General features: G+C 36.0%; 1 protein-coding gene across 2 annotated transcripts; it reads left to right on the top strand.

The window, feature by feature from the left end:
• Nucleotides 1-3,671: 3,671 nt before the first annotated feature.
• LOC125417115 (olfactory receptor 5P66) lies at nucleotides 3,672-9,030 on the top strand. 2 transcript variants are annotated; one of them, XM_085692595.2, is made up of 2 exons: nucleotides 3,672-3,721; nucleotides 8,097-9,030. In XM_085692595.2, exon 2 carries the CDS (start codon nucleotides 8,269-8,271, stop codon nucleotides 9,028-9,030), a length of 762 nt encoding a protein of 253 aa, XP_085548721.2. In that variant the 5' UTR covers nucleotides 3,672-3,721; nucleotides 8,097-8,268. The 2 variants fall into 2 exon arrangements, with proteins under 2 accessions (XP_085548721.2, XP_048316350.3); XM_048460393.3 differs by lacking the exon at nucleotides 3,672-3,721 and having other exon boundaries at nucleotides 8,082-9,030.
• The last annotated feature ends 8,350 nt before the right edge of the window (nucleotides 9,031-17,380 follow it).

Raw genomic sequence — 17,380 nt, 5'->3', positions numbered from 1 at the left:
GGATCTTTGTGAGTTTGAGGCACACCTTTTCTACAAGAGCTAGTTTCAGGACAGGCACCAAAGCTACATTGAAACACTGTCTCAAATTATTATCATAAAGATAATCATAATAATAATACAGTTTTTGTGTGATTATTTTGGGTCTGAGCTGCTGAGCAGACAGAATGACCAACTGGTCTTCTTATCACATGAGTGATTATTTACTGGAGGAAAGCTAATATTCTGTGGCTATACCACTGAAGAAAATCTAATTGCTAATCATCCATGATGAAATGGTCAAACACCTTAAACCCCTTCTTATCAGTTATCCAATGATGACAAATGGTCAGGTAACCATAACTGTTGTAAGTTTCTAAGTACAATGTCTACTGACCTATGAGGACAACACATTTATGCTATAAATCTCATCATCTGGCTCCTTTATTCTTTCTGTATCTTCCATGAAAATTCCTTTGAATGTATGTTGAATAAAGTTAGAAATTACAAAAAAATGTATTGGTTTAATCCCTGAAGTTGAAAAAAAATACCAAGTTTGGAAAAATACTCACTCCCAGAGATTCCAGTTCTACTTTTGAGAACCTGTGGGTGTCACATTAGTCAATAGACATTTTGCCCATATTTTTACTTATTTTTCATGAAGATTTCAACATTATATGCATTTTAGGTTGTTGTTTTTCCCCTTTATTTAAAATGGATTTCCCCACAAATAATACACCTTTATTTGGTTTCTCCTTGCTCTTTTACCATTTCTTTCTCCTGTCCCATCCCATCTAGATTCACCACCTTAATTTAGAAAAGAAACAGACTTCAAAAGGTTAGTACTAAATAAAATAACATAAAACAAAAACTAACAAATCAGAGTAGGACTACAAACAACTAGAAGGAAAAGAGTACCCAGGGTACAAGAAACAGATACAGATGCATAGACCCACTCATTCACACACTCAGGATTACCATAAAAACACTAAACTGGACACTGGGTGGTGGTGATACATACCTTTAATCCAGCACTTGGTAAGCAGAGGCAGGCAGATCTCTATGAGTTCAAGGCCAGCCTGGTCTACATATTGAGTTCCAGGACAGATTCCAAAGCTACACAGGGAAACCCTGTCTCAAAAAACAAAACCACCAAACTGGAAGTTATAATATATAGGCAAAAAGCCTGTAAGATAAAAAGAGAATATATAAAATAAAAATTAAAACTAAGATAATTTTTTAAAAGAAAAAACTCCGAGATGATATTAAGAGACAAGCACTTCAAAGATGCCACTTAGTTTGTTTTAGGTTGGCATCTGTTGCTGGGTATGCAGCTTACCCTTGAGAGTTGTTTGTGTCCCCATTAAGACTTCTTTGGAAGAAACTAAATTTTTATTTGCACATGGTTATCAATTGAATATTTCTTCTGAGATATGGGTTAAAGTATGTATTCAATTTTCTTTTCAGTTCTAGGACCCCATCTTTTGCTGACTTGTGTATGCCTTATGCACACTGCCTTAATTTCTGGAAGTTTATCTGGCTATCTTCTTGATGTCCTCCATCACTTCTGGCTCTTACATTCTTTCTTTCTCATCTTCTTCAAGGTTCCCTGAGGAAATGGGGGTTGCCTTGGACTCACCGGCACAGGAAATGACTTTCTGAATAGAACATTGATGGAACAACAATCTAGACCAACAATTAAAAAGGGGATTTCATGAACCCGAAAAGTGCCTATACACCGAAGGACATCATTATTCAAACAAAGAGGCAGCCCAAAGAAAAAGAAAAGATCTTTATTAATTTTACATCTTCTAGAGAGTTAATATCTAAAATATCTAAAGAACTAAAATAATGGAACCTTAAAAAAACAAAAAACAATTTAAAAATAGATTACAGAATTAAATACAGACTTCTCAAAAGTGAAACACAACTGGCTGAGAAACACTTAAAGAATGTTCAACATCCTTAGTCATCAGGGAAATACAAGTCAAAAGTACTTTGAGATTCATCTTACACCTCTCAGAATGTCCAAGATCAATATGATAACTCAGGAACACTCACCCATTGCTGATGGGCATGAAAGTTTGCACAACTTCTATGGAAATCAGTGTGGCAGTTTCTTGGGAAGCTTGGAATATTGTTACTTCAAGATCTAGCTATACTATTCTTGGACATATACTCAAAGAATCCCACATTCTATTACAGAGACACTTGCTCATTCATGTTCATTGCCTATTTATAATACCTGGAAATTGAAAAGAGCCTAGATATCTATCAACAGGTAAATCATAAAACATATGGATATGGAAATTTTGGTATATTTATACAATACAATATCTTTCTCTTTAAAAAACAAAATCAAGCAATTCTCAGATAAATAGATGGAGATAGAAAAAAATCACTTTGATTATTTAACCTAGATCCTAAAGAGTAAATATGCTGTATATCCTCTTAATTGTGAGTGTTCGATTTTAAGCCTCCATTAGGTATTCTACTATCTGAATAACAACAGAGATTAGGTATCTTGTAAGGAACTATTGGGAGAGGAAAAGTTCTCTCAAGGAAATGAAAATAGAATATCCGGTTAGAGAGGAAAGAGGGAGGCTGGAATGGAAGGGTAAAATGTGGATGGGAAGGGAAGAAAGGAGGTTAGAAGAGGAAATGCAGAAGGGACAAATAACACTAAGGGTCATTTGAAAGGTCATATGGAAATCCACTATAGTAGAAGCATCTTCAAATATATATACATATTAAAGAAATCTAAACAGAGTCACCAAATAATAAGGTGGTAAAGCTGCAACTAGATATTTCTCATCACCAAGTAAAACCTCCAGTATCAGAAATGGATTATATCCAATTGAGTTGGTGACCTAATGGTCTCCATGGAAACCCACAAGCAACCAAGGCTGTTGGTTGTTCTTCACAAACTGATGTTAAGGTCATATTGCTTAAAAGAACACTTCCATATCAGATTGTACATGAAGAGGTCAAGCTGGTGCATAATTAGAGTTAATTAGTCACTAACTAGTGAAAAGTGTTAATGGTACTGAATGCTACTCTGAACACCAGACAGAAAAATAGATATAAACCCAGCTATTTGAACCCTTCAAATCTATAATGGTGACCTGCCTTCTTGATATGCTGGTGCAAGAGTGGCATAAACATCACGGGAATAGTCAACCACTATCTTATTGTATCTGTGGTCTATTCAATGAGACAGAACATTGGGTGTCAAGGATATAAAATTAGATAGGCTGTGAACCTAAGCAAAAATTAATACAATTTTCTGTTCAAAAAATGTATCAATAAAATTACTCCTAATGACCTGTTAGTATATCCATAGATCAGTATCTCAAAGGAGGAGAAGTTTCTTCTTTTGGAAGAAGTGAACTAATACAGAGCCCCACAAATAAACAATATACAGAGAGTGAAAAACCTTGGAAAACACAGTCTTAAATTGGATGCCCCAATCAAATGCCTTCTGTCATGGATCTGAGAACTATGCAGAGGAGGAAGCTGAAACCAAAAAAACTGTGTCTTCCAGACACTGAAGGATTAGTGTACATATTAATCCACCTTGAATATGGCAGCATGCACAGCGCTTCAACAGGTCAAAACTAGTTGAGGTCTCATTGCTGATATTAGGAAACACATATGGCACCAAGAAGCTATCTCCAATTAACAACCTCGTGAGAAGGAAAACTTAGTTTCTTCAAAGAAGTCTCACTAGGTATACAAAACACACTCCAGGCTGCTGGAGGTCTTTTTCCAGAAGGGTGTGTTGACCTTGGAAGGATGTATGGCATGGGCATAATGAAGAAATTGTGACCTCCTCTTGACATTCAAGCAAGTGACCCTGGATAGATGTACAGAGATATATTTCAGATGGATAGGCATTCTTCAAACCTTTCAAAGACTGCAGAATATGGCATTTAAAATGTTTAAGAGCTTAGGACTTTTCATGACAATGAGACGCATATGCTCCTGACAACATCAATTTACTTCAAGAAGAATATGAGCATTGAAGAGGATCCTTTCTGACATTGGTTAGCCATTTGGGCAAGAAACTACCTTTGCCAGTAATGTTATGCTGTAAGACGTGGACATGCAGAACCCATAGAGAAATTACTGCTGAACTTGATTAAAAGTGAAATGATCCTTCAGGGTTCCTGCTTCATGAAAGACTGTCAGACATTCTGCCAGGACATAGAAGAAAGTGACTGACAAACTGCCAATAGATGTAGAACTGTCTTTGAAATTTCCTGCTTCATGGACAAGTCTGTTGGATATTATGGCCCTGTAGGCTGAAGACGGATGCTCCAATGATACAGAAGAACTTTGAATGACTGTCCAGGCAGTGAGATGTTTCTGTCAATTCTAGAGTTTTGGAAGTTTCTTACAATGCATTGCTGTTTACTTAGGTAACATTATATCCTTCTGGGGTCTTTGATGGAGTTGAAGAATAGATAGTTATAGTTTTCCTTAGTTATGATAAAAGGTAAAATAGATATAAATATTGTAACTACAATTCTTGCTTTATATCTGTTTTGTTATATGTAATTTTAGTAAGTTAAAGTTGAAAGCTTCCTTTTTGTTGAAACAGAAAAAGGGAATTGGTGTGGGACGTCCTTCTGTATATGTGTTGCTTTTATTGGTAAATGAATAAAGAAGCTGCTCTCAGCCAATGGCTTAAATGAACATAGGCAGGCTGGATGATCTATCAATCTATCGTCTATCTATCTATCTATCTATCTATCTATCTATCTATCTATCTATCTATCTGTTTTATGTGGAGGAGTGGGAGGAATGTGGGAGGAGGGGAGAGGAAGTGGGAATTTTAATTGGTATTATTTATAAAGTAATAAAAAAGAAAAAAGAAAAAAATTAAAAAATAAAATACAAAGAAATATTACAAACGACCAAAATTTCTTTCAGAGGGTGGAGATTAACTCACCGTGGTATAGCTAAACCATGACTATGACCCAGCAATAAGAAGGATTGAATTTTTGACAAACAAAACAACTTAGATGGATCATAAAAGTACTGTAACAAATGGAAAAAGCCCGTCTCAAACAGTGAGAAACTGTATGAATCCTCTTACAAAACAACAGTGTATAGAGAAGGGGAATTACCAAGTGGTGGGAGTGAGAGAAACAGTGATGAGGGTAAGTCTACAGGGTATCACCAGAGAGATTCTTTGTGGTGATGGACAGATAGATCTGTGTTGATTGTACAAAGGCACAAACAAGTAAATACATGCAAGAGCTGGTGATCTTACTATTGCAGGTAACTGGGTAATAGGTATAAGGGACTTCCTTATGTTGTTTTTCAAATTTTCTGTCAGTACACAATTATTTCAGCATAATGTGTTAAATAGTACATTAAAAGCAAACTGAGGAGGAGGACATGAAGCAGCCTTGTACACATTAGACATCTAACTTACAAGTTAGCTTGTTCATTTATTCGACTTACTTCCTGCCATGTCTGTGCAAAGCACTGTGCTTGGGAACACAATGCCTATGGCCTTTTTGCTATTTCAGCCTAGCAGTCAAAGGTAAAGGAGATGGGATTCAAAGCTGTGGCCCTGCCCATGGAAAGACAATGGTGTCATTAGAACTTTTCAAGTATATTCTGTCTGTCTGTCTGTCTGTCTGTCTGTCTGTCTTTCTCTCTCTCTCTCTCTCTCTCTCTCTCTCTCTCTCTCTCTCTCTCAAAGAAGAAAAAAAATAAATAAAATAAGAAACAAGAAAATATTACCTATAGAGAGAAAGAGAGAGAGAGAGAGAGAGAGAGAGAGAGAGAGAGAGAGAGAGAGAGAGAGAGAGAAGGGGGAGTCAGTGAGATACCACGTTGCCATGGCTGGGGACAGATGCCTGCTGCAGCCCTGTGAAACTTTGCTGGTAGGCCACAACCTCATGGTGATGCACAGATTAATGGACATGGGTTAGTTTAGGATATAAGAGTAAGCCAGAAATGCATTTAAGCTATTGGTCAAACAGTATTCGAAATAATATAGTTTCTGAGTGATTATTTTGGGACTAGTACCCATGAACGATCAAATAGCCTTCCTCCAACAACAATGTTGTCATTTTTTGAAATATTTATCTCAATATCCTGTAAAATTAAATAAAATTAACTTAGAAACAACACTTACCAGACATAATTGGTTATTAATAAAGTTCTAATGATTATAAAATGAATGTGCATCAATTCCCACATAAAAATAAAAAATAAGATTGAATATTGGAAATTTGTTTTCATGTGTAATAAATGACTTGTTTTCACCTGAGACAATCATCCCTGGGGATTTAATTCATACCTGAATCCTTCAGGTATTCTTCAGAGACTTATGTTCAATAGTAAACAATGATTGTGGGAGATAGCTATGAGGCTATAAAACCATATTATAATTATCTTGACTTTCTTATTTAAGATGAATTCTTATTTCAAAAGGTGAGTGTACTGACTTCCCTCTACCATTAGAGAGTGCTTTGTTCTTTGTAAATGTATGTGCTATACTTATAAGCTATAGTTGAGAAACCAGTCAGGTGTAATCACACACAAATTTTAACTGGACCAACTAATTGTTAAAGTGTAATTCCAGTGAATAATTAGTTTTCAAAGTCTTAGTTATAGTGCTTCTTATGTAACAGTAAGCTGCATAACATTTAAAATTCACACATTATATTAACTATAAAACTGAATGAATGAGTCTTAATATTATTCAACGGAAATAGAACATGATATACTGTATTACATCATACAAGTAATTTGGAAAGGATATTTGAACCTGATAAATTATTTAAAACTTCACGACAAATTGTACATTTGTAAAATTTAATTTTTCTTGTATATATAATAACTGTTTTGCTATTTTCATAATCCTCACTCATACTAACATCTTCCGTTTTAAAATCCATATGTATATTTTATTATATACATTCAATGTAAATGAAAAATACATTAAAGGACATTTCTAGTATTTTATTTAGAAATTTATGATTCTATACATATGAATATATAAACATTGAGATTCCAATGTAATACTCAAATTATATATTTTGAACGATTTTTATAACTTGTTATTGATTCTTTGTGAATTTCCCATCATGCATCCCAATCACACCCATCTTGTTTTCCTCACTTCCATCCTCTGCTCTTGTAACCTCCTTCCAAAAACAAACTTTAAACTAAAACCCCAAAGCCAAAGCAAAGCAAAACATACAAACAAACAAACAAAAACAAATAAAAAATATTGGCATGGAAGCTGTAGTGTGGCAATGAACCACACATTATTCCATTTAGTTTATACATCCTTTCATTATGATGAGTCATTGTTCTGGCTTGAGGACTTTGGTTTCTACTACACCCTTGTAACTGGCCTCTCACTAGAACTCCTCTTGGATATATTATTATTGCCTTGTAATAATGGAAATCCTGTAGGTTTGGAGCTGCAGATTTGGCCCCCTTGACATCCTCCGGACTTTCATAGATGAGATGGGTTTTGGGGTGGTGTAACTTGTAGTCCTGGTTCTGGGCCTAAGTGTTAGCTCGATTGGTCAACTTGCTACCATTATCACCATCCAGGTGAGCTCCCAGCACTTCCCAAGCTAGCTTACTTAATGTAGCAAACATCAAGGAGAGAGGCTAATTCTCCTGTTATCACACCACCAGGACTGGATCTACTGTTTTTTTCAGGTGGGGTGCAAAGCCAGCTTTTCCATTTGCATGCCTGACATCAGCTCTCCCACCTTTCACAGGGGACAGTGGTAGGGGAGGGCATGTTTCCCTTGCCCTTGACATGCATAGAATACAAGGAAGGGAAAACTGTGCTTATCACCCAGAGTCTGCCGGGCCTAGAAACACCCAGATGTTTGTGGGTGAAATTCTTAATGCCCAGGGCACCAGACCTGGGGCAGAGTTATGTTTGTGCTCTGGAGTCTGCCAGGCTTAGAAATGTTCATAGGTTCATGGGCAAAATTCTTCCCACCAATTTTTTTTTATAGCAACTTCTGTCTGTGTATCAATGAAAATGCAGCCACATATTTATAAATCCCTTTCTGTCCTGTCTCTATCACAGACTTGTTCTGGCAGCAGCTATACTGTCCCATGGCTTTCCTGGAGGATGGGAACCACACTGCGGTGACAGAGTTCATTTTATTGGGCTTGACAGATGACCCAGTCCTTAAAGTCATTCTCTTCACCATCATCCTGTGCATCTACCTGGTGACCGTGTCTGGGAACCTCAGCACCATCCTTCTCATCATAGTTTCCTCCCAGCTCCATCACCCAATGTATTTTTTTCTCAGTCACCTGGCTACTGTTGACATAGGCCTCTCATCTTCTGTCACACCTAATATGCTTGTCAACTTCCTGGTAAGGCAAAATACTATCCCCTACGTTGGATGTGGCATCCAACTCAGCTCAGCAGCTTTTTTTGGTGCATCTGAATGCTTCCTTCTGGCTGCCATGGCTTATGATAGATTTATGGCAATCTGCAACCCACTGCTTTATTCAACTAAAATGTCCTCAAAAGTCTGTATCCAGTTGGTTTTGGGATCGTATGTAGGGGGGTTTCTTAACTCTTCCTCCTTTATTTTTTCCTTCTTTTCTCTTCTATTTTGTGAACAAAATAGAGTCAACGACTTTTTCTGTGATTTTGCTCCATTGGTGGAACTCTCCTGTTCCGATGTCAGTGTCTATGTAGTTGTTACCTCATTTTCAGCTGGCTCAGTTACTATGGTAACAGTCTTTATCATAGCCATCTCCTACATCTACATCCTCATCACCATTTTGAAGATGCGCTCCACTGAGGGCCGCCACAAGGCCTTTTCCACCTGCAGCTCCCACCTCACTGCAGTCACTCTCTACTATGGTACTGTTATATTCATCTATGTGATGCCTAAATCAAGCTACTCAATGAATCAGAACAAGGTAGTGTCCGTATTCTACATGATCATGGTTCCCATGTTGAATCCCCTCATCTATAGTCTTAAGAATAATGAGATCAAGGGTGCTCTGAAGAGACAGCTTAGTAAGAAAATACATTCTTAGATATGTCTCTTAATCCATTATGCTGTCATATGTTGTATAGTAATGACACACCATAAATATTGCATTAAGTTTAAAAATGGGTATTGATTGGTGAAATAAATGTTATGATATACATTTATCAGACTCATATTTGGTAGTAAATATACAGTTTGAGTATTCAAATCACAAATTAAATCATATGTTTATATAAATTTGTACATAATACAATTTTTCCATGTAGAATTATTTTGTTTTTAATAATGATCATGGAATCCAGAGCCTGGTAGAACCAACATGTTCTGCCAATTAGCCATAGTCTCATAATCCCTGGGAATTCTTATAAGCTAATACTACCATATTTGTTTGTCATTATTTCTCAACTTAGTTCCTTACACTTAGGAACCCCATCGTTGAAACAGTTCATTTCTGTAGGAACATAGGAGTATCTTCTTTCTTCCCTCTGTGGTTCTACTGAGTCAGAAAGCATTTTGACTTGAGACCAACTTTGGTCTACTACTGCTCATTGCCAGTATCTATACTTTAGGGTGGCCTCTTTCACAAAAGATAGTGACAATAAGATGGCTAACAGTATGTGAACTAGATTACAATGTTGCTCTCAGACTTTTGTTCCAATATTAGTACAAATAATTCTTGGATTGTTTGTACAGGTAATTAGCATCTACCACATGCTAAATGAAGCAAATTATCTTATATGTACAGTATTTTCTGATAAGCTTTATGAAGTTCTATTTGTCAGTTGTTGGCATTAATTCATAGTCAAATGGAGTTCTATTTCAAAAGTCTTTTCCTGTACCGATGTCTTATAGAGGATTGTCCATGTTTACTTTTAGTAGATTCAGAGTTTTAAGGTTCACACTGAGGTTTTTGGTTCATTTGGAGTTGATTTTACACAGGTCATAGATATGCATCTAATTTCATTCTTATGCATGTGAACATCCCATTTTCCATGCATTATTTGTTGAAGATGTTGTATTTTTCCAGAGTGTGTTTGACAGTTTTGTCCAAGATCTACATTTATTATTATGTCTTACATGTTCTTCTTATCTCTTATGAATATATCTTAATATACAAACACATGGTTTTTTATGAATTAATCATCTGCTATTATTTCAAAACTTTAAGCATGTCCACATTCTCTGTGATCTCAAGACCCTCTTACACACAGCACCACTATCTGAAATGCAGTACTCTTTCCATATGGACAACACTCTGAGTCATCTGTGAATATCAATTTGTACACTGTTTGTTCATTTCAGGAAAATCTCTATAAAATCCATAGAAAATAAATTATACTATTCAGGAGTCTCTGACTATTTTACAGAACATATAAAGAGATACTGCAGTATGAGGAAAAGGTCAGGATCAAAGATGTACCCTTATTATCTGTCATCCTTAAAGCCCTTTTTTTGATAATGAATAAAAGGACAGGTTTTGAGAGATTTTCTCAACAAGGATACTTGGTTTCCTGACATTTCTTTCCAGTAAGTCTCTCTTTCAAATAAAATGCAGGAATTCAGTATTGTGTATGTATACTAATTAGAGCAGACTAACTCAGTGAATCCAAAGGAAATAGAAGGATACAATTTTTTTAATGAAAAGAAAAAAATTGGAGAGCTTTTATTGTCAATATTATCTATTGGAATGCATATGTACATCCATGAAAGTTGGGTTAGTGTTCTGCCCTCTGACTCTAAAATTAGCTACTTGTTTTTTGTGTGTTTCACATTGAGATTCCCATGGGGTCTTTGATGCATATATAAACATTTTTAACGGTGAAAATTGAACCTGGATCTTGTTGGGAACAAGTATTCTACACCTTCACACAGAATGTTATTTTCTTTCTACATGCTAATAATTATCCCTCCCTCTTTCTCTCTTTCTCTCTTTCTCTCTTTCTCTCTTTCTCTCTCTCTCTCTCTCTCTCTCTCTCTCTCTCTCTCTCTTCTCTGTGTATGAGTCTTTTCTGCTATTTCTTTCTATCTCCTTTTCTACCTCTTTGTACTCTTCTGTGCATGTAAATTTCAGAGCACAATTATTTTTCTTTAATTCTTTGATTTTTTTAGAAAATATATTCCTCTCTTATATAATAAATCCTAGTGTTGGAGGTCCTTCTGTCTCTGTGTTGATTTTATTGGCTAATGAACAAAGAAACTGCCTGGGCCTGTTGATAGACCAAAACTTAGGTAGGCAGGGAAAACTAAATGGCATGCTGGGAGAAAGGGGGCAGAGTCTGAGGGATACCATGGGGCTGAAGCCAGAGTCAGACATGCCAAAACTTTGCCAGTAAGCCACTGCCATGTTGCAATGCATAGATTAATGGATATGGGTTAAATTAATGTGTAAGAGTTAGCCAATAAGAAGTTAGAGCTAACAGGCCAAGTAGTGATTTAACTAATACAGTTTCTATGTGATTATTTTGGGGCTAAGCTAACTGGGCGGCCAGGAACTGGGCAGCAGGACAAATAAGCAAACTCTCCTCCTATAAATGCAGGAGAGCAAGGCAGACTCCTGTTGCCATACACAGATATATTTCTAGGATGCACAGTGCTCTACATGGCAGAGTTAGCTATTACTCAGATAAAAAGGGTTTATGTGCAGTGTGCTCTTCTCAGAGTTAAAGTGCTGATCTTGGCTCCTAATTCGTGGCCCCAGAGCCTGAACCATTTTGAAAGTGGAGAGAGGTAGAGCCAGCATTCAGAGCATCTTCAATCAAGCTGCTTACCATTTTAAAAGCTCTTCAAGAAGGTAAAGAATTACGGATATACAATAAAGACAAACCCAGATGAGTGATAATATTGGAAAAATATATGTAAGCTTGGAAGAGAATAGAAAAAGTATATAGAGAATCATAAAATAAAGTTAATGCTTTAAAGAAGGGTAAAGTCTTTAAAGAGACAGAGTATAGATAGTCATAGATTAAAAGGAATAAAAAAATAAGCCATGTAAAAATGGAAAATTCATAGAGGGTCTGCATTATATATATTATTGTTTTATCTTTGAATTTTTTGACTGTGAAGGAGTTAAGTACAGAGAAACATTTCATTGTATGGGCTGCTAAGCTAAACCAGCACATATATTATAAAGATATCATGACTTTCAAATTTGGCTTCAAGGATATGTTGGTTTTGAAAAGAGATTCTTCTTTTGTTTTCACAGAAGATGAGGACCTGTAGATTGCTTCAGGACCAATGTAGTTTGATAGACAATGTCCCCCCTGAAAAGTTGCCATGAAAACCCTAAAAAAATTCACCCAACTGCTGACTGAAATGACCTAGAACACAGGATACACAATGAAAGACCTGATTAACAGTGTCTCCAATCATCAGGAAGCAGTATAAACAAATCTGCACACATATTTCCAAATATTTTCTATAAATATTTGTTTCCATTTAAAGGGGGATATGCTATAGAGATCAATAAATTGCATTGGTATGGATCTTGGTTTGATACAAATTTAAGGTCAATTTTGTCCTCTATATATACATTTCTGATCTTGATTAAGGTAGTGTGTTTGTGTAGTTCATTGAAAAATGTAACATATAATTAAGAAATATCAGTTAGTAGGTAATAATCTACAATAGTAAGCTTGTAGTTATGTTAGTTAGGTTTCTAGATATATAGAGATATATTTCAGTTAGGTATTCTTTTAGAGACCTTAAGAATATGGCATTTAAAATGTTTTAAGAACTTAGAACTTTTCATGACAATGAGACACATCTCCTCCTGGCAGTGCAAAGCTACTTCAAGAGGATGATGGGCACCAAAGAGGCTCCTTATGGAATTTGCTAGTCATTTGGGCAAGAAACTGCTCTTGCCTGGACTCTTAACTGGACATGCAGGACCCACAGAGAAATGATTGCTGAACTTGCTTAAAGGTGAGATGATCCTTTAGGGTTCCTGTTTCATAAAAAAGTCTGCTAGACATTCTGCAGGACACAGAAATATGTGACAGACAAACTGCCAATATAGGTGGAACTGTTTTTGAAATTGCCTGCTTCATGAAAATGTCTGCTGAATGTTATGGGCCTGTGGGTTGAATATGAATGCCCATAAATAGAAAAAAAACACTTTGAATGATTGTCCAGGCAGCAAAAGTATCTGTCAATTCTAGAGTTTTGGAAGTCACTTACAATGTACATGCTGTTTACTTAAGTAATATTTATATCCTTCTGGAGTCTATAATATTGAATTTCAAAGGAGTTGTACAAGTTTGTACGCTCATCAGCAATAGAGGGCTGTTTCCTTTGCTCCACATCCTTTCCAGCATAAACTGTCACTTACAGTTTTGAGCTTAGCCATTCTGAGAGATGTAAGATGGAATCTGAGTAATTTTGGTTTGCATTCCCCTAATATATAAGAATGTTGAGAAAAAAAAAAAGAATGTTGAACCTTTCTGTAAGTGTTTCTTTGTTAGAAGAGATTCTTCTGTTGAGATATCTCTATTTAGGTCTGTACCACATTTTTAATTGAATTATTTGGTTTTAGATATCTAGTTTCTTGCATACTTTATATATTTTGGAGATCAGTCCTCTATCAGATGTGGGGTGGGTGAAGATCTTTCCCCATTCTATAGGCTCCCATTTCATCATATTGACAGAGTCCCTTGCCTTACAGGAGCTTATAAGTTTCATAAGGTTCCATTATTAATTGTTGATCATACTGTTTGGGCTACTGGTGTTCTATTTAGGAAGTTGTCTCTTGTGGCAGTAAGTTCAACACTATTCTCCACTTTTTCATGTATGAGGTTCAGCATGTCTGGATTTATGTTGAGGTATTTGATTCATTTGAATTTGAGTTTTGTGAAGGGAGATGGAAACGGATCTGCCTGTTTTTTTCTACTTGGTAAAATTCAGTTATGCCAACACTATTTGTTGAAGATGCTTTGCTTTATTCACAGTGTAATTTTGAATTCTTTATAGAAAAAAATCAAGTACCTACATGTGTGTAAATTTACTTTTCAATCTTTGATTTGATTCCACTTATCAGTGTGTCTGTGTATGTGATAATATCATGCTGATTTTATTACTATAGCTCTGTAGTATAGCTTGAGATCAGTGATAGTGAAACTTTTGGCAGTTCTTTTATTGAACAGGATTGTTTTATCTATTCTTTGCTTTTTGTTTTTCCATATGAAGCTTAGTATTGTTCTTTGAGGTCTGTAAAAAATTTTGATGGGATTGCACTGAATATGTAGATAGCTTTTGGTAAAATATCTAGTTTTATTATGCTAATCCTACTAATCCATGAATATGGGAGATCTTTTCTTCTCCATATATCTTCTCTGTAGATGGAAGTTTCTGTCCTACCTTTTTCTTTAGTCATTCAGTCCCAAAGAAGCACACAAAGACTTATATTAATTATAAACTGCTTGGCCTATTAGCTCAGGCTTATTATTAACTAGCTCTTACAACTTGAATTAAGCCATAATTCTTGTCTGTGTTAGCATTGTAGCTTGGTATCATTTATCAGCGAGACACTCTCATATTGCTTTCTTTGCATCTGGCTGGTGACTGCAGACTGAACCTTTTCTCTTCTCAGAATTCTCCTAGTCTGGTTACCTCACCTATACTTCCTCCCTGGCTATTGGCTAATCAGTGTTTTATTAAACCAATACTAGTGACAAATCTTTACAGGGTACAGGAGAATCATCCCACAGCATTTCTTCAATTTCTTCCTTCAAGGATTTGTGGTTCTTGTCATACAGGTTTTTCCCTAGCTTGGTTAGTGTTATCCCAAAATACTTTATATTATTTCTAGCTATTTTGAAGTGTGTTATTTCCCTGATTTCTTTTATCATTATATATAAAAGAGGTACTAGAATTTTTAATTAATATTGTATCAATCCACTTTGCTAAAGTGTTTATACATTGCAGGAGTTCCCTGGTAGATCTTTGGGGTTACTTATGTGTAGATGATGTTTTCTGCAAATAACAATACTTTGACTTCTTCTTTTTTAATTTTTACCCCCTTGATCTCCCTCTCTAGGCTTACTGCTCTAGTTAGAACTTCAAGTACTATAATGAATAGATATGGAAAGAGTTGGCAGCCTTGTTTTGTTACTGATTTTAGTGTAATATCTTTGAGTTTCTCTCCATTCAATTTTTTCTTGGCTTTAGGCTTGCTTTATATTGATTTTACTATATTTAGGTATGTTTCTTATATACCAGTTCTCTCCAATACTTTTGTCATGAAGAGTTGTTGAATTTTTTCAAATACTTTTTCAGCATAAACTGAGATGATTGTGATTTTTTTTTCAGTTTGTTTATATGGTAGAGTACATTGACAGACTTTGTGTGTTGAGCCATCCCCATACCTATATTTTCTCTTATTTTCTAACATAATTCTATTGACTGCAATACCCCTCCTATCCACTGTAATACTGAACATTTTTATTTACCAATGCTGAGACATTTTCACAAAGTATTTCTTTGACTATTGGTCATCATCTTGCTGCCATTATTTTCTCTTACTAAATCAATTCATGCCATTGGTAAAACACTGACCAAAACTAACTTATAGAAAAGGGAGGTTATTTGGCTTTTACTTCAATGTCATAGTTCATCATTATGGTTGAAATTTAAAGATGGAATCTGGACAGAAATTTAAGCAGAGACCATGGAAAAATAATTGTGATGGCCTTGCTGAAAAAGGTACTGAGCCATGTGGCTAACATAGACAAGAATAATGGGCTAATATAAGTTATAAGAGCTAATAAGAAGCCTAAACTAATGGGCCAATAAGTTTATAGTTAATGCAGACCTCTGTGTGATTTCTTTGGGATTTATCGACTGCAGGAACTGGGCAGGACAGAAATCCCGACAACAAACGATGCCCTTGTGGACAACTACATCCACATAAAGTCTGACAGAGTTTGGAAAGTAATTCTAGACAAAAAAGAATAGAATTAAGCAGAGCTTATTGATTGCAGCATTTTCTCAGGTGGACTCTCTTTGCTAGAGGCAATTGCATCTCATTTAAGAGGCTTTCTGACTTAGCTTTAGAAGCAAAACATTTCAACTTCTTTAAGAGGTCCTGCCACAAAACACTTAAATGATGTTGATGAAAAGCTTACCGAAAGCTTTTTGGTTTTCAGCCATAGCAGGAAAAAAGCTGTGCCATTTTAAAATGCCGGCTTTCCGGGCCATTCTTCCAGTGCAAACTCTGACTCTTTCAGTCAGAAAGTCCAGCTGCAAAGCATTTGAGTGTGGTTTTTGAGCACTCTGCTGTAGCTTGCTTGCTGGTAGGTACCTTGAAAGGCCATAGAGTTGTGGCAATAATCATGGCTACCTCTGGCACTTCCTCCATGAGGCTGGAATCTCAGAAAGCTAAAGAATGGACTGGATCCAGCCACCACAGACTTAATCCTCTCCATATTCTTTGGCAAATTAAAGACTCACATGGTCATAATGAGAGAGATATACAGTAAAAAGAGATTCAAAGATGAAGAAAATCTCTACATGTTTTACAGTGTATTAAAAATATATGCAGATTTGGAAGAGAAAAGAAAAAGGTTAAAGTCCTTTATAAAAAAAGAGAGTAGTTGGGTGTGGTGGCACATACCTTTAATCCCAACGCTTGGAAGACAGAGACAGGTAGGCCTCTGTGAGTTCAAGGCTTAGTGGCATTCACCTTTAATCCCAGCACTTACAAGGCAGAGGCAGGTAGATCTCTGTGAGTTCAAGGATAATCTGGTCTACAGAGGGAGTTCCAGGACAGCCAAAGATACACAGAGAACCCATTTCAAAAAGCCTAAAATTAAAAGTAAAAATAAAAGAAATAAAGGTTAAAATAAAGCCACATAATGATGAAAATACACAGGGAGTCTGGATACTGTATATTATTATGTTCTCTTTGAATTGTTTGAATGCTGAGGAAGAAGAAACAGCTGCTAAAATACATTTAAGTATAAATGTCATGGGATTGATAAAACATAAATATTTTGTAAATGCTCTGACTTCAAAATTGAAGTCAAAAGATATGTTACTTTGGAGAAGAGGTTTTGATTTTGTTTCCACAGAAAATAAGAAGCTATGGATTCATTCTGAATTTTAAAAAAATCAGGTTTTGAAGAAAATCATATAGTTATCCCCCTGGATAGTGGAACTAGGCAAGATTGCCAGGCAAACTCGGGTGCATGAGGGGTGGGGGGGTGGTAGTAAGGGAAGATGTTCAGGGAGAGGGGAGAGGGGGAGGATTGGGGATGGCTTGGGGGAAGGGGAGGGAGGAAGGGAGGGAGGAAGGATGGCTGTGGGAGCAGGGAGGTTTATATCTCAGCTAAGGGAGCCATTTTAGGGTTTGCAGGTGACTTTAATCTGGAGGGGTTCCCAGTAAAAATTAAATAAAAAATAAA

The sequence above is a fragment of the Myodes glareolus genome, chromosome 7, assembly GCF_982192425.1.
Source record: "Myodes glareolus chromosome 7, mMyoGla1.1, whole genome shotgun sequence".
Taxonomy (NCBI): Eukaryota; Metazoa; Chordata; class Mammalia; order Rodentia; family Cricetidae; genus Myodes; species Myodes glareolus.
Note: the sequence above shows the minus strand (reverse complement) of the source record. Positions and strands in the feature narration are given on the sequence as shown.